The 24,844-nt window shown below is 33.6% G+C and overlaps 1 protein-coding gene across 1 annotated transcript; it reads right to left on the bottom strand.

The window, feature by feature from the left end:
- Nucleotides 1-166: 166 nt before the first annotated feature.
- Nucleotides 167-23,300, bottom strand: LOC144834592 (clathrin heavy chain 1). Its single transcript, XM_078689452.1, has 26 exons — nt 23,114-23,300; nt 19,424-19,631; nt 18,027-18,295; nt 17,435-17,596; nt 16,995-17,108; nt 16,061-16,432; nt 15,523-15,723; nt 14,799-14,891; nt 14,231-14,413; nt 13,720-13,950; nt 12,954-13,277; nt 12,135-12,353; nt 11,084-11,226; nt 10,502-10,624; nt 9,982-10,216; nt 9,611-9,756; nt 9,065-9,248; nt 8,353-8,545; nt 8,012-8,169; nt 7,405-7,569; nt 6,750-7,025; nt 4,572-4,721; nt 3,830-4,243; nt 2,553-2,774; nt 2,239-2,314; nt 167-1,833 (listed from the first exon to the last, which is right to left on the bottom strand). The coding sequence occupies exons 1-26, from the start codon at nt 23,150-23,152 to the stop codon at nt 1,643-1,645; spliced, it is 5,091 nt and encodes a 1,696-aa protein (XP_078545578.1). The 5' UTR covers nt 23,153-23,300; the 3' UTR covers nt 167-1,642.
- Between the last annotated feature and the right edge of the window lie 1,544 nt (nt 23,301-24,844).

Genomic DNA, 24,844 nt, shown 5'->3' with positions numbered 1-24,844 from the left:
TATTTTTTCAGGGGGACAATACATCTTTAAATGAACATATAGTGATAAATACAGTAGTATCTTAATCATGGGTTTTTTGTAGTAAAAAAATTACAGATTCTGTAACATACGAAACAAAATAAGTGTCTGAATAATCTCAAAAGGACACACAAAACAAGAGTTCATATATGGTTGGCCCATGGTCTTTTATTTTCACGACTTTTGATTGAATTTTTCTCACATTACATAGATTTGTTAAATTTTTTTTTTTGTAATTTGTTGGAAATTTTTACGATCTAACCAAGAATAGAGTTGTCTTTGCCATTAACTAAAAGCCAATACACATATCTAAAGAAATCTATGATAGATAACTCATGAAATCATATTACAAATGCTATACACTAGACGAATACAACTTCACATTCCACAAGAATAAAGCAATTTCACTATAATTCATTGCTACGTACGTTATCTTTTTTTTTCAGGGGGTTTCCCCTACATATAATTGTTTTTGTTATTTTTTAATACTTTGCCATTTAAGCGCCGTAAAACAGCTCTGAATTCAACCAGAGTACAAAACCGGGTTGGTATAATTGTTTTTTAAACATCTGATTATATAAACTCAATCTAAAAATATCATAATATACGGTTTTATATTTCAATAAATTTTTGGATTTGACAAAATTAAAAAATTAACAATTCATCATGTCAAATTATTGGTAATAGATATAATTTGGGGTTTGTTTATAAACCTAATTGTAACATTTGGACAATCGATTTCTTTATTTAACATTATCATTTTTCTACTACATTCCATTTTCTTCATTTATAAAATGATCACTGTATACCACCATCACCTTACAAGGGAATTATATAGCCATAGTATAAATCTATACAAGAGTAAACACAACATAATATCATGCTTTTGGAATAAAACTTCAATATTAATATAGTAATATAATAATAGTAATATCATCTTGTTTATATTAAACATTTAAACAAAAAATTAAAGTGAAAACTAACATATTAAAACCTAGTGCTGCACCATCATGAAATGTGCAAAAATCTCGTAACACTATTATTTTCTGGAAAAGGAACCCCATGTATTTTAAAAAGAAGTTCAACGAACTTCAAATGACCTTTTGTCCATATTAATTCAGACAAATAAAATCATATATGGTCATAACTGATAGCCACAGACTTGTAGTTGTTTGCTAAGATGTGATAATTTTATCATAGATTTATAAACTAAAATGTTTTAAATGGCGAAAAAAATATATTGCTCATAGGATAAAGTACTTTAATTTGCTAAATCGAAAAGAATCGTTAATATTCTTTTCCGCCGACCAATCAAATATTGTCGTTCTATAATCATGGTTATATATTATTTTCGAGTAGCCTCTTTTTTTGTTATGTCTTCATACCTTAGTCATTCGACAGATCTATAATTACAATACCGGGAGTAGTTATATTAAAATGCGTGCAGTGTGAATCGTCCCCTAACGACGATACAATTTCATAATTGGGTTTTTTATCATTTACACTGGGTCGCACACTGAAGTTATCCACTAATCATTCCATTCATTCTATATTCATTTCAGGTAGTATATATCCTCCTTCTCCACTCAATTGAATATTAAGTTCTCATATCACTAATGTTGATTTACATTCCATAGTAACCGCCAGGAGGCATTCCTGCACCTGGAGGCATTCCTGCACCAGGAGGCATTCCTGCACCTGGAGGCATTCCTGCACCAGGAGGCATGCCCATTCCCATGCCAGGCTGGGGAATTCCCATACCAGGCTGGGGAATTCCCATTCCTGGACCTGCTGTTATCATCAATTGAGAATCACCTGTAAAAAAAAATATACAAAATACAAGGTTATATAGTGAAAATCAATGCACCTTGTCGTTGTGGTACTCTGACTTGCACGTTGATGAAAATTGCCACATATGAGGACATACAGTACATAGATATGCATTTGTGAAATCTAAAGCCTGTTTTCCACAAAGGCAAATGTATTCGGATGAATCAAAAGTGTCAGCTTTTGTGTACCCTTTCTGTGACCAATTCCAGAACATTTAGTTTTTTGCCATCAGGAGTAGCACAATTTTTTTTTCCACGAAGAGCATTGGAATGGATAAATTTACTTAATGGCATTCCAACAGGAGTACATTCAACAGCTAATGCACTCATTCTAGATCGGTGTAAACATAATGTGAATAAAACAGTTTATGTTTTTTCTAAATTAACCTACCATACACAATTGGTTGCGTTTCCTGAGCCTGCTCGTCTTCCTTTCGCTGTGACTCAGATTCTGCTAATTTATCAACCTTTAAACAAAAAAATTATTATATTATAATTATATTATAAATGTATTTTGTAATTATAGACAGAATTTTTCCTATGATTGTAAAGACAAGATTAAATACAAATCACACATGACAAATCACAAAAAAAGTGTGATGTGCCCAAACATGGTAGTGATATGACATCATCATTTCCATATATGGAAACATCACATTTTTTTGGTCACATAATGTCTGAGAGTGTAGACAGAGCTTTATATACCTTGGACAAATATTCTCTCATAACTTGCACCATATATGGCATGGCAAAGTCCATTATATTGTGCCTCCATGCCAATTCTAGGATAACATCTGGTCGTAGGAGATCGTAGCAGTTGAAAAGACTGGCGGCAAAGCATTCAAAGTTTTTCTCTTCCAAAAACCAGGCAATGAGCTCTTCTGCTATATCTTGCTCACGTGACTCTTGTGCATACTGCATGGCATCCTGTGAAAATTGATGACAAAATATTGATAAGTCATACAATGTTGATAAGTTATCGAAAAATATTGATAGGTCATTACACAATGTTGATAAGTTATCAAAAATGGTGATACATCATTACAAATTGTTGTTGTTAAAAAATGTTGATACAGTACATCATTAAAAAATGTTGATACATCATTACAAAATATTGATGTCATTACAAAATGTTGATACTGTAAGTCATTACAAAATGTTGATAAGTCATTACAAAATGTTGATAAGTCATTACAAAATGTTGATAAGTCAAATTACAAAAATGTTGATAAGTCAAATTACAAAATGTTGATACGTCATTACAAAATGTTGATAAAAGTTACAAATGCTGATAAAAAAAACAAGGTAATTCTAAAAATTAATCCCAACATAAATGGTTTATACAACATCAACAAGTCAATTTAGCACTACAGCACCATTAACATCAAAGTAATTAATAGCATTCTAATCCTATGGATGTCAACCACAACATAAGTTATTACTACTAAAGACAAGACAATTCTAAATTTATAGCATCTGCCTTCATAGTTTAAAATTCGTCACCACAAATTATGTCAAATTATAATCTAATTTAAGTACAAACCACAATTTATCTATCAATTACGTAAATTGATTTTAACTAGTCAGTAAATCAGTTAAAAGACCACCCATATAAAATAATTAAAATTATAGGTAATATCAAAGCTTAGTTGAAAAGAAAATTTATTTGATAATTAGCTACTAGACCTATTTCTTTAGTTAGCTAAGCTCCAATAAAGTCTGAGACACAGGTCAACCAACTAAACTGTGTATCTAATTGGCATACTAAAAGTAAAACCTTACAAAAGTTTTACAGTAGAACTTCTATAAATGGGACACCTACAGGACAACATATCCCCTTCAATATGGGTGTCCCCTGGATAGGGGTTGGCTGTAGTGTTAGAACATATTTCCCTATGTTCATTTCATAGGAAAGCGTCCCTTTAATAGGTGTCCAAAAGGAGGGGTTCTACTGCATAAGTTAATAAGATGCAAATACATACCTTAAAGAGTCTGTCCTTCTTGCACAGTTCAACAGACTGCTTCCAGCGGTTATTACGTTTATATAGGTAAGCTGCGATTCGCCTAAACTCTATCAACTCGTGTTTTTCTAATTTCTGTGCGAGGGCGATGTTATCAAAGTTATCGAAAGCGTCGATGGAAGCCCTCAGGCCTTCATAATCTTCTTCGTCGATGAGCAGATTATTCAAGGCGTCGTTGATGGCCTTGTTGTTATGGTTTTGTACTTGTCTAAGGTATGGCTTGGCTAGAGGCAGCTGGTTGACTTTCGTAAAAAGACCGACTGCACGCGTGTGATCCATACGTGAAATTAGGACAACTAGAAGATCGTTAAGTAACATTGGTTTATAGTCCAAGTAGAAATGAATTGCTTTGTAGTATAATTCAATATTTGCTACCTGAAACACAAATGCAAAAGAATAATAAACATTATTACAATGTTTAAAAATGATACAATTAAGCTGTCTACACTATCAAACTTTATGAGAAAAAAAAAATGCGATGTGATGTGCCCATATATGGACACGATGATGTCGTATGGTATTTGGCCATTTTCCGAAAAAATCTCTGTACTATAGTACAGGGATTTTTTTAAAAAATGGCCATATACCATATTTGGGCACATCACAGTTTTTTGTCCAACTAGTTTGATAGTGTAAACAGAGCTTAATAATATTTTGTATAACATCAAACTATTTAATAAAAAAAAATAATAAAAATATATACCTTTGTGATAATATCTTTAAAGTGACTTTCCCTCCAAGCATCTGTTGGGTGGTTCATCATTGTGATTATAGCATTATCATATTCTTCATATTTATCATACAGAAACACAAGCTCAGACCACAAATGAGCATATTCAGCAGCCCGCAAAACCTGTACAAATGAATACAAATAAAATTAATACAAGTATAATACAATGTAATACAATTTGTACATGTATATATTGTAATATATAATTAATACTGTCAAATTATTGAAACAGTGCTCATATTCGGAACATGATCTCATAATCGCGTTAAGCATAGCTCATCGGCGAAAGTTCCGTAATTTTAGTTATATGAAAAAATGTCAACCTGCAACCTCCCGCTTAAAGGGCGAGTATCATACCACTAGACCACAGAGCCATATATGGTATTATCACAGATTTTCACTCACCAGATATATTCTCTCAATATAGCTCTGTCTACACTATCAAACTTTATGCGAGATAAAAATATGATGTGCCTATATATGGGCATATACTGTAACTACAATATTTGGGCACACCACAACTAGTTTGATAGTGTAGAGAGAGCTTTAGAATGTTAAAAATAATTTGTATATATTTATATGAAGCTAATATTGCTACACCATAGCGTTTGGTAAATGAGACGATACAGTAACTTCCAAAAATTATGTAACAAAAAATATTTTATATGGTAGTTTCAGTTTTCAAATATTTTCAAGTTTTATATCTTGTAGTTTAAATTATTTATTATCCTTTAACAGTAGATATTTATTTGTACATTATATTGAATTTAATTACTAGTGTGTTTTTATTTAGCATTAGGGTCTTTCATGATTTGAATGTTAGTATATAAAGTAAAAAATTAGTACAAGTAGGAATAGCCAGTAATTTAGTAGTAGCTATTGGAACAAAGCCCAAAATGTCAACACTGTGCTCTTGTTTACCTAGCTGTTGACAGCAAGCAAAGCTAATCAGAAACTATCCTTAATTGATATACTTAAAAGGAGTAATTGAAAACCAATAAGCCTGTTTCTGTTTCAACAGCAACTACCATCCAAGAAATATACCAACCGCTTTTTAAAGTAATTTTCTTTTGCCCATAAAAAATCGCATTTCAATTTAGATACGGCAATAGAAATACGATCAAAGAAGCCATGACATTGAAATAATAGAATATTAATAACAGTGGAGGCTCACTTGGCAATCACATCAGGCATCAATGCCAAGAATGTTATGACACCAGGCTTTGTATTCATAGTAAACACAACATTGATGGCACCTTAGCTTGTTTGAGTCAAAATAGATCCATAACAAGTGATTTATAACTATTACTGTCAGAGCAGGAATGTTAGTGTCTAAATATAGCGCATTTTTAATAGGTACTTGTGTAAACTGCACTTAAGCAAACATGACCAGGGAGTCGCCTATTTGCAACGAATAATGATCTTGGTGACAAACAAAATTAATTGATGGCGTGTGACACACTCCATATAGTTCCAATCAAAGTCATACAATTTTATTTTTTGTGTTGTAGTGTAAACTAGCATTTACTATTTTTTTATTTTACATATATTTAGTATACCTTTTTTTTAAAAATCATCTTTGCACCTATCAATTCAACCTTGTTTTTCTAGTCATAGTTTTATTATAAAATATCTGCCACATTTAGACTAATGTACTCAACCATCACATTAAATGTATTTATTTTATTGGTTAAAATCAACTGTTAGTTGGTGAAGTAAACTGTAATTAGGATTGGTTTATTGGTTGCCTTTGACCTCTTATTTCCAGATATTATCATAACAAAAAATCATAATTTAGAGATATCCAATTAACCAGACATAATTTTATACCATTGAGTATAAACTGGCATGTAATATTTGGATTCTAAATAGTATAGTTTAGTCGTTAATTGAGAAAAATACTTATACTCTGTCTACACTGTCAAACTAGTTTGATAAAAAAAGTGTGATGAACCCAAATATGGTAGTGATATGCCCAGATATGGTAGTGATATGACATCATCATGTCCTTATATGGGCACATCACATTTTTTTGTCACATGAAGTTTGATAGTGTAGACAGAGCTTTATACTCATTAGTATACTGTTTTGTAATGTGTGTTTGCATTATGAAATCAACAACAGCAAAAAATCACTGTGCATTTTACATACCTTTGGAATGTTAACTCTAGACCAGAAGAGTTCTAAATGCTCTCTCATCTTGGATGGTTTGTATTTAGAGTAGAGTATAGCCAGCTCTGTAAACATGCCCATGTGAGCACGCTCAAGGCCGAGGGCGGCCTCTAGTAGCGAGATCAGCTCCTCAAAGTATCCTCTGTCTTGGTAGTAGTTGATTAGTTCCTCTAATTCATCGGCATGTACTACGATGTGCAGGCCACACATTTGGGCAAGTCTAAATTCTTCACCATCAACACATGCGAAGCAGACCTATACACAAAATGTTATCATTTACATTATCTACTTTTAAACCAAAATAGTTATGGGTAACATTGAAAAACAATGATTTTTATAGTCGTGTTTGTAAGGCACCATCCACAATTTGCTTGGCATTAACTGGTATCAATTCAATACAAAGAAACCATTGTGTGAATCCACCCTAAATCTAATAAATAAGTTGTATCGGAAATATGTTAATAAAAGTTGAAATTGACACCTCTCCCAATACTGGACTCTCTGAAAACTGGAAACTCGCCCAAAACCAGACTTTTCTTGAGGTCCAAAATTCATTTTTACCCAGAAGGTGCCCGGTTTTGGAAGAGTTGACAGTATTACTTCTTGCAAACAAATTTAACTAAACTTTTCATACCTCTTTCCATGTACGTGTACTATTTGCTTTTCTCGCACCATCTACAGCGGCCTGGTATTCGCCCAAGTGCACCAAAGTGGAAGCCAAGCGGGCAAAGTTTGATACATTGTTGTACAGAAGCTTAGCAGCCTCAAACATTTTCTCAGTATAGCACCTATCACCAACCTATAAAAAACAAACATCATTTAACAAAAAACAAACAAATTTATAATTGGATATTAGACATTTTAAAAAGACAATAAAAGTTGTTGTATTAATAACATCTCGTCCACTGTGCTTTGAGATGGTTATCGTATAAAACGCAACATAAAAATGAATGCTATTATTTATATCAGAACCACTATAAATCTATGCTAAAACAATCGAAATATGGCAATAAAATATCCTGCTAATGTTGTTCTTGTAAACTACTACTATACCTCCAATATTTTATTTTTTTGTTATTTTAATCTGGTGGCCATGACTTAAAGTTTGTCTCCAAACTTATTTTGGCCTCCTTCTGCACACACTTTTTTTTACTAGTGTAATTTTGTTCTTGTAAATGTAAATGTTACGCGTGTGCAGAGAAACAATAAAAACAAACAAAGTTTAAGTAAGTCAGTCTTACTTGTTGTATTTGAGCATGATTAGGTCCAGATATAAATTCCTCCAAGTCAGCAAGTCTATTGGTCTTGGCGTAGGCAAACACCAATTCTGTTTCTACAAACACATCTCTAGCCTTCTTGCGGGCCATCTGAAGGTAGCGTACCAAATCCTCCCAATTGTCTAAAAAAACATTTTACATCTTGATATATATATAAATGGATTTAAAAAAAAAATACATTGCTACTGAATTTTTTCAATTGATTGCTATTAAATAAATAAGCAACTGTGTAAACAGACATTTATTTTTTTGTTCAATTGCCGAGACATAGTTAATTTCAAAGTTGTTGACATTTGTATGCTCACCATGTTGCTGGGCAGCATCAACAACTTCTGTGTAGGTAGATGGATCATCGGCCTTAATGTACGAGTCGACAGCCTCTTTCACCAGGCCTGCATTCAGCTGGGCTCGGGCTAGCTGACTCCACACTGCGTTCTCATTACATCTTTCAGCGAACTCGTACGCTCTATCCAGATTATTCACATGCTCGATCAGTACCTAGTTAAACAATTACAACATGCAATTTGAGGTAAGGACAGATTGGCGACGATTGATTTCAATGGCGTATTTTGGCGTATTTATACTGGTACCATATTATGTTACATCTTAGTAAGGTACTTATCTCAAACAAGTTAATACTTATGCTAAGAAGTATGTCATTATGTTAAAACAGGCAGTTTAATATGAATACCTAAGTCACGTCAATTTATATCAAAAAATCATTGTTCTAAAGCTCTGAGATGTAGCCATTTATGGACATGATGATGTCATATCACTACCACATTTGGGTATATCACTAACATATCTGGGCAGATCACACTCTTTTTTGTGTAGAGAGAGCTTTAGTAAGATACTTATCTCAAAATACATATACTAAGAAGTGTCTCGTTATGTTAAAACATGCAGTTTAATATGAATACCGTCATTGTATTTAAAAAAGTAAAATATTTGGCCACATCACACTTTTTTTGTCAAACTAGTTTGATAGTGTAGACAGAGCTTTATGCCTTTACTTACCTGTATAGCTGACGTGTTAACTTCAAATTTCTTAAATATAGCAAAGGCTTCTTCATAGAGCTCACTACCGATGGCGATGTTTGCGATGTCTGGGGCATCGTAGTTGTCAAGGCGATTGATGTACTCCATAACACGGGTACGATCTGCCTTGATTGCTGTTAATATCAACAGATTCTGGAGATTTCTGGCAAGAAAAAAGCCAAGAAAATACTTTTGTTAAAGAAACTCTCTCTAAGCCAAATATCTTGTCATGTTCATTCAATATTGCAGTGATTAAATTAGATATTTTATATATTCATCTATTCAACACAAGCTGAATTGAAAGCGAAAACTCAAAATAAAAAATTAAATGTTTGTGATGAAATTTGCTGCTTCTCTTTATTTTTTTGTATGAAATTGTTCATTGTAAATGATGTTTTTAATTGAAAGTCTTCAGCTTTTTTGGCTGCTACGAATAATTATTTGCCTCAGTAAATTGTTTTGACTTTTTTAAATAAAGATATCAAGATATATTTAATAATATAACAGCATTAACAAAATAGTTACCTATGGTCACTGAAGACTGAATTTTCCAAAACTATTTTTTCGAGGAGTTCAATAAGTTCATTTGGAAGGTCAGCTGTCATGAAAGCCTTGACCGTTACGCTGATGTCATCAGGGTCTTGTGTCTCGGACAGAGCAGTTTGTACAACCTAATAAAAAGATATATTATATATTTTCATTATTCAAATAACTGTATGGGTATTATCTATTAAGTGATTGTATTTATTGAATAATGGCAAACTTTTGTGAACAACAAAAGTGTTTCATTTTAGCAAAGCCTATAAAAGCCGATCTTTATACTGATTCTACACATAGAAATGACACTACACATAATATCAATCAAGCTTATATTGACAAAAGCCAAAATTACATACCTGATCAATTAATTGTCGTCTATATTGGTTTTCTGGGTTCAGAACTTCAGCCCAGAGTTCCAAGTTTCGTCTATGTACCAAATATCGGGACTCGCTCTTGAACAGTGAATTTTCATTACATACTTTAATCAGTTCTGAATCGCACTGGCCACGTTCATAAGCTACGCATGCCAAATGAGGGTCACGCTTCTCGCAGTATTTACCAACAACTTTACTGTCGTAATGTTGATTCTCTCTGAAATACAAATTAGTTTACAGCCATAAGAAATGCTCTCTACTACTGTACATTAACTACAATACAGTTTCAATGAAATTCATGGTTTATGGCCAAGATGTTTGGTGTTTTAAATGATACACTTCATTTTGTTGTAAATAGAGAAACTCAACAGTTCTTTTCAGAACTAATATACGTGGTGTACCTGAAAAATTATATCAAAACTTCATTTTAAAATAAAGAACTTTCCAACATCCCATTTTTTCAAATAATTTACAAGAACAAAGAATCAATCTTATAACTTACTTTAAAAATCGTTCTGGATTATTGTTACTATCTATGTAGATCTTAGCCAAGGCATTGTGGGTAGCTGGCTCAACGCTACCTTCATGAATACGTGTCTCCAGCCATGGTAGCAGAAGCTTGAGTCTGAAAAAGTTTAAACAATGTATTTAACAAGTTGTGAATGAAATAGATGATCGTGACGCAACATGATTCAAAAAGCTTGCTAAAAAAATTGTGCGGTAAGAAGTGTCATCACATGGCCACTCACTCACTATTGCTTTCATTAAAATAGTTATTTTTAGATAAATTAATTAATAAGAAATTAATTGTGTGGTAAGAAGCGAAGCGGTAGGTCATCACATGGCCCAACACTTGTCTATCCAACCAGTTAATTTAGGAGACTTTCAAAACACAAATTGAATAAAAGAGCAAAATATGATCTGCTAAATCTCCAAAACTTTAACAAGTAGTCATTAAATGGAAGAAGACACATTTATTAGTTTTTTTATTTAGATGTTCATCTACGGTTCGGTACCACACTTTATTTTCAATTTTTTTTTTCAATTTTAAGATTAATACTGATAATCAAATGGCTTATATTACCTGTTTCTTTTCTCAACTTCTTCTACGAGTTCATCTGTGGAGAATTGACCTCTGACCACCATGATCAGACTCTTTATAATATCTTCTGCACAGTCTACATCCAGCAATCCTCCAATGACAACCGGTAAACGTGATGGGTTCACCTATTAAACATTACAAAAACAGAATTGTTTAACCCTGTGGTCTATTATTAGTAGCCTAAACCAGTAAATGGCACAATACAAGAACATAGGGGTTACTAATTGAATACCAATTTGACTTCTATAAGTTTCATCAGAACATAGGCAAATCATTGTCATGCAACTTTATCCGAGAAGATAATCCACTGTCTTAACTCTAGGCTACTCGCTATTGCTTTCATTAAAATAGTTATTTTTAGATAAATAAATTATTTGAATATAATTGTGTGGTAAGAAGCGAAGCATTAGGTCATCATATGGCCCAACACTTGTCTATCCAACCAGTTAATTTAGGAGATTTTCAAAACACAAATTGAATAAAAGAGCAAAATATGATCTGCTAAATCTCCAGTATTATCATTGGCTTTCCTTTAAGAGTAGGAATTCCAGAATAATTGAATACCAATTTGACTTCCACAAGTTACATCAGAACATAGGCAAATCATTGTCATGCAACTCATATGGATGGAAATCATTTTTGTTGGGCGTAAGTGTTGTACAGTTGTAGCTTGGTGGTTAACATGCTAGCCTTCTAATCCCAAAGTCTAGAGTTCAATCCTGATCTAGTGCAAAGGTTGTAACTCGTCACTCTGTCAATGTAGAGCATCTTGTGTATATGTTTGTCTAGTGAACCTCTGAGGGTCCCTAATGATCAGCAATTGCTGGATGGATCACCCTCATTAAATATGGTCAAAAAAAAAAAACTTCACTCCCTAAGCCTCAAATGAGACTTGGTTTATAAGCATAATAATTATAAAATAGTTTATCCATCATGTAATTGACATGTTGCTCTCTGTTGGATGTGTATTAAATTTACATTTTTTTTTTTAAAGATGTTATACTTATGAGAAAACAAAGATCAACTTTCTTACCTTTTGTACATAAATCTCAATATATTTTTGTAGATTGTTGTGGTAGAGGTAAAGAACAAGGTCGTGTACAAAGTCAAATCGATCGCAGACGATAATCAATGGCAGCTGATCCGTCAGTTTGGCTTCTTTCAGGAAATTCTTAACTCGTTCTGGGTCGTAGCAGTTGCTCTCTCTGCAAATGCGTTCCACCTCTTTGATCTGTCCAGTTTTGCAAGCAGACTGAAGGAAAAAAGTTAAACAGTTTTGGTTATAGTTAGAAAAAGGGACCAGTTATGATTAGTGGCTGTGTGTGACAGTGGGTGTGTGTGTGTACGTACTAATACACCGGGGTAACCCCCTAATTGTCTCGCAAGATGTACTATGTTCTTTAAAGTGCACATGAGCTAGATGTATATAGTCTTTATCCGAGAAGATAATCCACTATCTTAACTCTAGGCCACTCGCTATTGCTTTCATTAAAATAGTTATTTTTAGATAAATTAATTATTAAAAAATAATTGTGTGGTAAGAAGCGAAGCATTAGGTCATCACATGGCCTAACACTTGTCTATCCAACCAGTTAATTTAGGAGATTTTCAAAACACAAATTGAATAAGAGAGCAAAATATGATCTGCTAAATCTCCAATAATACCATTGGTTTGCCATCGAGAGTAGGAATTCCAGAATAAATAGTAATGCTACCTTGCTAAATTCTAAGAGAGCGGTAGCAGCTAGTAATGAAACCTAGTTGTATAAAATTGTCATCATAGCTTGCTAATATAATAAGAAATTGCTTGGTCAAGTAGCAAATGACTAAACATAAGATATTTTCCCCGTACCTGTATGTACTTCAAATGGACATCTGCCTCTTGACTGAAGTTCACAATCGAACCCAAAAAGTAAAACAACCCCTCAAAGCTTTTGAAGGACTCGAACAAGTCGATAAGCGCATTTGTTCCCAGTTGTTCGTGATATTTTGTGGCTACTTGAACGCAAATCTGTAAGTTCTGACGGATGTTAGCAGTCAGCATAGCTTTCAGACATTCGATGGAGTCCTCGACGGAGAGGGAACCAAAGTAGTTGACCAACCACTCTGGGTTGAGGAGATGGGTGTGCACGACTGCACGCTTGATGTCATACAAGTCTGTGTAGTGTTCAAGGGCCTAAAGGGATAATAAAATAATGGTTAGATAATATAGTAGAACCATCCTCTTGAGACGCACCTATTCAGAGGACCCTCTCCTGTGAAGCAAATGAGGCAATATGTTTTAACATTACGACCAACCCATATTCAGGACACTGCTATTAAAGGGACATTTTGTAGAGTCACATTAAAGCTCTGTCTACACTATCAAACTAGTGTGATGTGCCCAAATATGGTAGTGATATGACATCATCATGTCCATATATGGACACATCACTTCTTTTTTTCTGACATCAAGTTTGATAATGTAGACAGAGTTCTACTGTGTACAATATTGTGTAGTGTAGTGTACACTTTTTTATATCTTAGGGTATCATGGGTACAGAAAGTATGTGAAGATAAATCAACAAAAAAAAGAACTTATATGGCTAAAACTTTTTCTTATTATGAATTTAACTTACCCGTTGAAGGAGACCAGCCTTCTCACATAACTGGGCAACATGAGCTCTGTCATAGTGAGTAAACATCTGGTTACCAAGGATGGCATCAGCCACTTGTGGAGCAGACATCAAGTTCATCTCCAGAAGTCTGGTCTGGAGATGTCCCTCTGATGGTCGGTTGTTCTTGAGAGCATCCAGTAGAAATGATGTACACTGCTGGATAAGGTTCTGCTCCATGAAGACATCAACAATCTGAAAACAAGAGGATAATCTATTATATTAGATGTATTGAATGTTTATTGTGTTTTACACAATGTCTGGTGGAAGGCAGTGTTTTTCAGTCATTAGATACATTTTACGTACAGATGCATTTTAATTTCTATTGCATAATGCATGTTGCAGTACATTTTAGTCTTAAGCTCCATCTACACTATCAAACTTTATGTGATGTGCCCATATATGGACACGATGATGTAAAACTAATTTGATAGTGTGGACAGAGCTTTAGTATAGCAATATAACAACTACGTACTTGATTCAAATCAGCCAATGGTTCCTCATCTTGGACCAGCATCTGTCCAAACTGTACGCCCTGCTCTGGGTTCACTCGCATTACTTGTCGCAGCAGGAAGATGTAATCTGGCGTAAAGCCTACTTTCTTGGCATATAGTACAATCTTCTGGAACTGTCCTGTCTCTGCGAAACATTGAATCACCTGCAAGCAAGAAATTATTTGTATAAATCACAAATTAGTTAATTGCATTATGAAACAATGCATGATTGTATTAAAGATAATATCGCTGAAATTGTGTAAAATATGAGCCACAGATTGGCATCAAATCTATGGAAAATGTATTATCTAACCATTTTTTATATCAATCTATAAAAAATGTTAACAAATGCAAATCCTCTATTCTGAAAAGAAATGGTGAGGTATACATGGGCGTTGTCGCCCACCTGAGGGCGTGGCTACGGTCGATACCACTGTCTTGGAGGAAAGTTCAGGAAAAATTTTACTTATGTTCTCCTCTTGAAGGGGATAAGGCCTATGTCGGTTCATCAAGGTAAGCTAGACACATAATAGACTATTTTATGTTTACCTTGTTGGGAACATTAGCTCTCAGGTAGACTGACAAAGCAAGAGTGGGATCACTTGTCTTTACCAAATCTCCAAGCTCTTCACTGCATTCCAACTGAAATTGAAAAAGAAAAGGCTCACATTAAATACAACCTAAAATAATAATATACATCAATAAGGTTTGTTTATTGCAAATAGCGTGATCGATGCATGATAGGACGGAATTGGGAGAAATAGCGCCACCACCAGTATATAAAGTTTTTATTATACTGGTGGTGCTATTGCTCCCAATTCCTTCCCATCATGCATCTCTCACGCTATTTGCGATAAACCCTATAGTTAATGTGTTGTGATTTCCTGTAAATTGTGAGATCAATCAACAAAATTGATTGGGCGACGATATTATACATTTTGAGGAAAAATGAACAAACATACTATCCAATTCCAGTAATTATCTCAATAAAAACCTATTCAAGTTGTTGTGGTTTATCATATAGATATAATGGATTGTTGTTAAATACACAATTGAGATATCTACATTTTAAAGTATTATCAACCTAAAAGGAAACATGGGCTTGCAAAACAAGGAAGACCAACACTCACATACATGGATACTGGTATGCAGAAAGAAGAACTGACTTGTCACAATGGCAAATAGGAAGTTATGGAGGAATCTAGTCATATAAGTTTGGGTATTTCCTGGACTAAGTAAGTAAGCAAAGGAATGAGGGAAACAAACCCATTACCTTATCTTCTTTGAGCCATTTTTCCAGCAGTTGTTTACGTCCCTGTAGAAGAACTGGCCTACACAGCTCCAGTGACTCAAACACGTTGAGCTGGCCTTGGTCTAGTAGGATACCGAAGTACTGCAGTAGTGGTGACGTTTGACCAGACTGTGCCGGCACCTGCTGAAATCGCTGGATAGTTTGAGGTGTTCTCAATATACCCTGAAAAAAAAAACAACAAATAAATGATCAGATTATTATGTCAATAGTTAACTAGTTTAACTTAACTCACAATTTGAATACAGTCAACTCTCCAAATACCCAACTATAAAAATCAGAAACTTTCCTAAATCGAGGAGCAAATTCCTCTTTACCATTAAAAACACATTCCGAATACCAGACTTTCCGGAAAACCAAACACATTTGGCCAGCCAAACGGTGTTCAGTATTGGGAGAGTTTACTGTATTAGTTAAAAAAAATCTTCAGAAGCTTTCGGTAAGCATGCACAGATGCTTCAGCCTTTCGGCATTCAAAAGTTTTACCAAAGCAATAACTTACCTTTGGGGCATTTGCGGCAACCTTTGCAGCTTCAGAGAACTTCCCTTGTGAAAATAGAGTATTGAAACTTCTGACGAATAGCTGATCAGCGCCACCTAGGTTGTTACGCACAGCCATACGTAGAGCAAGGTCAGAATTTTGCAATGTGTTTGTGATGTACGGTATAATGTTTTCCTCTTCCACGCACACAGACAACACTTGTCCTTTGCGATTGACGCCAATGATACCAGAAGTTGGCTCATGTGGGGCGGTGACGAAGATGGTCTCTCCGCTGATACGGTTCATGTATATACAAGTGCCGGATTCAAGGTCGTACAAGTGAATGTAGCCATACTTTGTGATTAAGTAAATGACGTCGTGCTTGCTGCTTACCTACAATATAAAAACATTTTAAAATATTATCTCCTAGCTGTCACCATATTTAGCAATATCCTAAAGAGAACTTGGAACCTAGAAATTGGAGGTAAAAAAGGACAGCCAAAAACGACATGAAAAGATATTTTAAAGAAAGTTTGGAGGAACATGATGTGCAAGACAGAAAGCAGCAGAATGACAGTCAGTTAAAACTGATAATGATGATTAAAGCCTCTTTTCCATTAGCGAATATATACACGTGAATCAAACATTCCTAAATTATGATCGGTTGAGCATTTTTCTAAGTCACAAGAAGTAAGCTCTGTCTACATTATCAAATTAGTTTGACACAAAAAGTGTGATGTGCTCAAATATAGTAGTGATATGCTCAAATATGGTAGTGATATGACATCATCGTGTCCATATATCAGCACATCACATTTTTTTTGTCATATAAAGTTTGATAGTGAAGATAGTGCTGTAGATGAACATGTTAATATGCGTGCGCATTAGTGAACGAATCCATTCGTCTAGTGGAAAACCAGCTTTAGTCATCTAGCATAAAAAGATCTAATCTTACCTGCATGGCTACTGGGAAGTCATTCTGAGCTTCAGGAGGAAAGAAGACATCTACGGCTTTCTTTTGAAATGGTTTGTTGCCTTGTGGTGGTGTGCCTACTTCAATGATATGTAGCTGCAAAACCAGACAAAATATAACGTCAATTACAGAAATCTGAGCTCTTTGAACATTATATACTAAAGGCTATGAAACTACATTAAAATAACATAAACAAACTGTAGCAATAGGCCCTGTTTAAATTCTAAATCTATACATAGCATTTTTCCGTCCAATACGCCATACAACTCAAAGATTGCTATAGTATGACTACCTCTGTTACGGCAGTTTCCTCAGGTAGATAATTTTCAAAATTAAGTCCTAATTTTAAAATTACTTAATAAATAAGCGATGAATAAATAATCTATTTTTTTTACAATATATAAGATAACAAAGGGACCTACCTTAGCACCGGCAGCTCCTCGAACGGCAAACGAGAACAGAGTGGAGTTCTCTGCATTGCCTTCACTCTTGAACTCGGCAAAGCAACCAGCATGGCCTTCGATTGGCTGGCTGACTTTACGTTCAGAAGAGTAAAGCTGCATGGCACCAACAACACGGTTTTGCTGAAAAAGAGAGAATATTTCAACCATGATTTAAAATGAAGATCAACATTTACAATCTCTTACACCAGCTCAATATTGTGGAACAAAACTGCCTTTAGATATAAAGAATATTAAGTCTAAAAATAATGTTGTTAGAAATATAGCAGAGCTTTTATTACCAAGATACTGATTTATGGTGGCCCATCTCTTATGGTTTTTGTTGTTTTGTTTATGTTCTTTATTATGTTAATTTCATTGATATGTATTGCTATTGTTATTTCATTGTTATTGTTCATATTCAATGTATTTGTTAGTATGGAGCAAACCTTTGATTAGCGAAAGCTATTTTGTTTACTCCAATTTGCTATTGCTATTGGTGAATAAAGAATGAATGAAAATAAACAAGAAATATGACATGAATAATTGCAAGAACTAAAAACAAAATATGTACCTGTGCCGAAATTCCAATCAATAATAGCCACTTCAAGTTATGGTTTGTTCTGTAGTTGATGATTTGGCAACCAGCAAGACTTGAATGTCTATCGAACATCTTGATGGGCTGGGAGTCGCCCTCCATATTCCAGTGGTACACGGCGGTGTCAGTCACCATACCAATTGTGTTCACGTTGATCCATTTCCAAAACGTGACATCATCAGTCATCGTGTGGGCCTTCATTTTGCTCTTCATTTCAATGTTAAAAATCTGCAGTGTCTTTCCAGCTGTTTCATACATAATTTTTAAAAAATGATATTTAATTATTTGCAAACATTACTGTGTAAAATGTAGCATTCTACAGTAAGGCTCTGCTCTGTCTACACTATCACATTTTCTGTGATAAAAATATGTAATACAGTATGTCCATATATGGACATGATGATGTCATATCACTACCATATTTGGGCACATCAAATTTTTTTTGTCAAGTGTAGATAGAGCTTACAGTAAGTAATGGTTTCAAATTACTGTATATGATTTTTCATTACATTATATTTGAGATGACATACAGTAGGGTTAGTAGTTTTCATTTAGTGGACATTTAGTAACTTATTTACTATGGCAACTAATAAGAGGAAGAAATTACAGAGAAAAATAATTTAGATTTTTCTATACATAAAAATTGTAATATTTTATATGAGATAAAACATTGACATTTAAATTGCATCTAGAAATATATCGCCTGTGGACTTAAGTTTTTTTTATACTGTATGTATTGTAACAAGATGTTATCATTATTGGGAGATGTCGCAGGTTAACATTTACAGCATCCAAGCCATGTATTACGATAAAGCTGATTTTGGTATAAAATATCACTTATTGGATAACATTAAGCTTCTAATTTTTGCTAACAACTAATTGAGTATGAACTCGCATCTTCTTATCATTCATAATGAGACAACTCCATTCTCATTTGATGTTTTTAGCTAAACGGCTTACATGAGAGTGGCATTAATAACAATCATAGATAATAACTGTACCTCTACTTAAAATTTTAATTGGTATGATCTATTTTAAGAATTAAATCCATCATTAATATAATATATTTTTTTGCATCAAAACAGTATATAACATTTTGAGTGTTTCATTTTCATAATAAACAGACGATATTTACAAGGTACTGTAATAGTGAATTTGTTTTAAGCTCTGTCTACACTATCAAAAAAATGTGATGTGCCCATATATATAGACATGATGAAGCCATACAGGAGGTGTCACTATCATATTTGGGCATATCACTACCATATTTGGGCATATCACTACCACATTTGGGCATATCACTACCGTATTTGGGAATATCACTACTGTACTTGGGCATATCACTACCATATTTGGGCTTTTCAATATCTCACCTTTCAGAGCAATCACTTTACTGGCTGGATTCATAACAGCAGAATCTGCCGAGATGGGACGGCGGATTGGATTCGCTGAATCAGCCAAGTCTATGATGACCACTTGTGCTTGCTCTCCGACCTTTTCACGTATGCAGATGAACTTGTCGGACTCCATCGTAAGGGTGCTAAACCCAATATTAGCTGCATTGATCCCCACATTTTGGAGCTGTAGGAGTCAAAATAGAACAATTAGTTAATACTACAGTACAGTGCTTCAATCAAGATGAAAATTATTGAGTACAATTGAGCATGTAAAAAAAATTCATTATAATTGCAAAACCATCTTTATTAAAAACCCTTGCCAATTTGTTCTACTGTACTTTGTTCTTTTTTTTTTATTATTTCAGTAGGTGATTGTAGAATTAATATTTGACTAATATTAATATACTGACAACACACATTCAACAGTACACACTATCCTTATTACATACTTCTTTTGGTACCCGCCATAAGTTTTTTACTGTTAGTTCAAAGGAACTTTACACTGTAGGGTACCAAGTTTATCTTGGGAGTACAGTACTCTGCCAGCTGGTATGTGGCTTAACTAGGATCACTTCACAGGGCTATACAGTTTTGCCAAAACTGCTTCCTTAATTAAACTGCATTGCATTGTGTGTACTGTATAGCATTCATTTTGTATGTTGGGTTTTCATCATGGAGTTACTCCATGGTTTTCATACAGTAAATAATGAAGATAACACGCATAGGAAAAATGTTGATACACATTGAAGTCAGGCCATCAATAAGGACATACAGTACTGTACCCAACCCTAGGCCTACTGTACTGCATACAGTATTCTACTGTATGACCGTACAGTAGCTATAATTACAGTAGTAGAAGCCCGGAAGTATGACAATAAAATCATGTCATACTACAGTAAATCAAGGTCAAATAGAGGATGCTACATTTTGCATAGCATTAATTTTAAACTGTCAGAATGAAAAAAATCAAGAAAACGAAGAAATTGATGCGGTTGAAATATACTCTAGTACTACTGTATACTGGAATAATCAAATTGTATTGTAGAGGTAAAATTATACTACAATGGTACAGTATGACTAATGTACCAAAAACAGCAGTTGCTTAAAATTTAAACATAAACACAATTATAATGGATGACTAGTTTTGCCTACAATTGTATCAAGACTGGAGTACTTTATACTCTATAAGAATAAATGACCACTATATAATAATTTAACAGTTTAAACCAAAGTTTTAAGTAGGCCTACAATAAACTAGTGAATATTATAAAAAATGTACAGTAAATTGTATATATTTTTGCTAAAATATTACAAACAATTTTAATGGGAAAAGGCTTAGTCACTAGGGATTTACTAGCTACTGTACATCCGATTGACAATGATTAGATTCTGATAACATTACTGTGACTATTCAAGCTAATGAAGCCAAACTAAAAGCGTAGAATTGTACCGTCGCTCTACACAAATCAATAATGTCAATGGCTCACTAATTATTTTGCATCGTAATTTGCTGATATCCAATGGTCATTCTTACACAAACAAAAATGAATATTTTACAAACACTGCACAAAAAAAATGCTGAAATGGTGATATTCAGTATTTCAATTTTAAATAGATAAAAGTATCATCATTCATTATTGTATCATTATCAATAATTATTGTTATACCTAAATAAGGTGGTTGGGTGGAGATTGAACCTTCCTCATTAAATTGCCTATTGTATTGTACAACTTGGCATCTGTCGTGTACATTTTACTGTATACAGTACAATACGCTGTACTGTACTTTATACAGTACAGTACTGTACGCTGTACTGTACCTGTATAACAGGCCTTGTCTTTTGAAAATCATAGGTGTGCTACAAATTGCACTCCTCAATACATTCAGGGGTGCTGTAGGTGTGCTGTTTGTATTTTAGTGTGTAGAAGTTTACCAAATTTAAGCGTGTTGTAAATTGCACTCCTCAAGGGCAGTTTAGGAGTTTGTTAGGCGAGTGTGATCGCACTCGCTCGCCTTAAAAGACAAGGCCTGGTATAATGTGAATACTGTAATTGTTCATTATCTACAGTAGTACTGTATAGTAACTAGTGTAGATTAAATAGAAATGCTTACTGTAGACAGACCCTCCCAGTTCCAAATCTTATCTCTGCAAACATGCATACAAACACCTTTGATCTCTAATGTTGTATGTTTGAATGTACTAAATATAACCACAAAAATCAGTTGATTAAAATAAGTGCTTTCTTGCATTTTATTAATTGTACAATGACATGACATACTGTATAGTAGTACTATGCATAAAACTCTCCCTCCAATATCATTGGAGAGGGGGATGGACACCAAATGTTGGTGTGCAAATACTATTTTGTCTGTATTGTTAATGTACATATAATAAAGATAAGCTAAATATTTTTATAGGGGCGTATTCAGACACAAGATACTGTACAGTTATTTATACTGTTTCAAACAAACTAAAACCAGAAGTTGCAATGAGATAAAGTTATAAGGATAAAACACAGAATATACCGTTAAATGTTTGTAAATTTTTTTTCTCTAACAAATAACTTTAATAATAATGATTTTGTTAAGAAGTGCCAATTTCTTTTATAATTTGCGGTGGATTTTGAACAAATGAAAGGGACTCCACGCACACATGGTTAGTTGAGTCATGCATTTACACAAAAGGAAAGAAAATCCTGTGTGATTCATTTTACTATGACTTTTAATTTATTTTCAATTTACTGTATTTGAATAGTTTATTACTAACTGTTTAACAGTAACACAATTACAAATTAATGAAATCGATATATTTATTTAAAATAAATCTTTTTTTTAAATGTACATACAGTATTTTTTTTTTTTATTAAACTATGGAAATACAATACAATATACTTAATAGCATTCTGTGGCTGTATATTGATAAAACATTAGCAAGGTCAAGTGTTTGTACTATTAAAATACAGTAGGCCTATCAACCAACTATTGGACCGATTTCTTCCTGTAATAAATGCATTGCATTGGTGTCTTGCAGTACACACAACTTTACTGTAAAAGAAGCCCTTTCTCAGGTGTGTTGGCCAACACCTATTTTTGTGGAGTCAGAAGGGTTATTTTATTTAGACTTGGTTAGAGGGCCATTTTGGCATTGGAGAGTGCATAGTGTAGGCCTACAGTAGATTCCCTTTCATATAGGCCTAGATTAAAACAATATTATAGATAGGACTAGGCCTAGGCTAGATTTTATTCTATGCCCATGATTCCTTAACTTAGCTAGGCACATCTATTATAGAAAAAAGGCAGTCACAATCAATGGCAGTCACATGACACCCCCAACTTGAACTTTAACAAAAATCCTTCTACAAAATCTTACACACGTTCACAAAATATTTAAAAACATGTTGCCCTTTTATATTTCAAAACAAATCATATATTGCATAAAAGAAAGACATCTAATAGTATTCGTATATGCACAGAATTATTGGACACCATTTTTCTATGATTTATAAACAACCGTCAAACACCGGCCGGTGCTAACCACCTAAAGTTTCCTATTTTATTATAGAGGAGGGCGTGATCATTCCGTGTAAGTCGCCGGTGGGACACCGGTCTCGTGAGCCAGCCAACTCGACACTCAAAGACTACAAATGATCATAATAAAATGCCAACCTGCAAATGCTCCTGAAAGCGAATAGGCAACTGTGCCATTGCCTTTATTTCTAGTTTCCTGTCACTTAGTCCTGTAGTACCCCGTTCCAATAAGGCTTTTCTATGCGAATGAAATGTATATAATCTTTCACTATCAACATTCGTAGGCCTACAATGGCCGCGCCAGCGTACATGCGAGAGGCATTAGAAAGTAGTTCCGGTGGGAAGCAAAAATATTATTCCCTGACGCGATCAGCATTTTTTTCATAGCAAAAATCAATAAATTATATCATCAACAATCAATTTTCATTATTTTCGTGATTGCAATGACATAATATTTTTAAATTTTCAATACTTGATAGATATGCTAATAAATGTATTTGAAGGTACACAATTTTAATGATAATTCTCTTCGAACTTATTTGTTGTGCCACATACATGGGTGACGGGTTTCAGGTATTATGACGCAGGACCACAGTTGTATGATAATGAATAGAATATAACTTCCGGAATTGGTTGGAAGTTTATTGTATAGTAAATTCCGTTAGATCCTACATTAATTTATTAGGTTGTAGATAAGAATGTATATATTTTGCAGTGTATTAATTATGATAAAAGAAATTCAGTTGAATAACTGACGTATCCAGGAACGTGGCTCTGCATAAAATTGCACCCTAGCTTATAGAGGCCTACCATCAAAAAGTATATCAACAAATCAAATGTATGCCCAGCCTACTTTTGGTACAAAATTGGATAATACAGTAGTTTAAAAAAAAGTGGCCTGAACCGGATCCGCCTGTAGAAAAAACAATGCTCCCTTTGATTCTGCTGCAGTAAAACAAGGGATCAATTGACTCATTAATGGGCACTAAAACAAAATATTGAAAAGGAAACTGGGTGAAGACATTTTGGAAATTTGACGGTGAATGGTCGAATTTAGGAGTTGATAACATTGATGATGACGACGATGACAACGACGGCGATTGCGGTTGGATCAATTAATTAATTAATAATTAATTATGAAAATACAAATGATCACTTTTATATGGGTGACGTTTTGTTGTTTTATTATTTCCGTATAATATTCCGTATACATACCGGTTCACTGCCCTAAAGTTGTGAGAAAAGTGGATTTATTGGTAACAAATTCTAAGAACCTCGAGAAATTTCCTTCCTCTAAAACATCGTACCGGTTTGTTTCGAGTTTGTGGCGTGGAATTTGAGTTCAGTGATGCGAAACATTTACACAAAAATATGAAAGTTTATTCACCATAAATATAACAAAAACCAATAAGTTACGTGAGACCTAATTACTTAAATGACAGTATTGCACTTTTGCATTCAATATAAAAACACTATAAAAAAAAAATAGAATATGGAAATGTGTAGGCCTATTTAATAAAATTGCGAGAAAAAATTAAAATTAATTATGAATTAATATTCATAATTAATTAAAATTAAATTTATTTATTTAATAAAATCTTATTTGAATAAGAAAGCCGGAATTTCTGCAAAAACCTAATAACATAATTAATAATAGGCCTAATTAATAGTATTTTTTATTTACTTATATCTACTCATAAAAGCAAGTATCAGAGAATTCTATATGGCATGAGATCATTGTGTACAATTATTACATAATTTACAGAAAAATAAATATAAAATTAACAACTTAAAACAAAAGTGATATTATTATAATTAAGCAAAAGAAGCGCTGATATAAACTATTTAAAAAATTGCAAAACGTTCGGC

The sequence above is a fragment of the Antedon bifida genome, chromosome 2 (genome assembly GCF_963402885.1).
Source record: "Antedon bifida chromosome 2, ecAntBifi1.1, whole genome shotgun sequence".
In the NCBI taxonomy this organism is placed as follows: domain Eukaryota; kingdom Metazoa; phylum Echinodermata; class Crinoidea; order Comatulida; family Antedonidae; genus Antedon; species Antedon bifida.
This window is presented reverse-complemented; position numbering and strand designations above follow the sequence as displayed.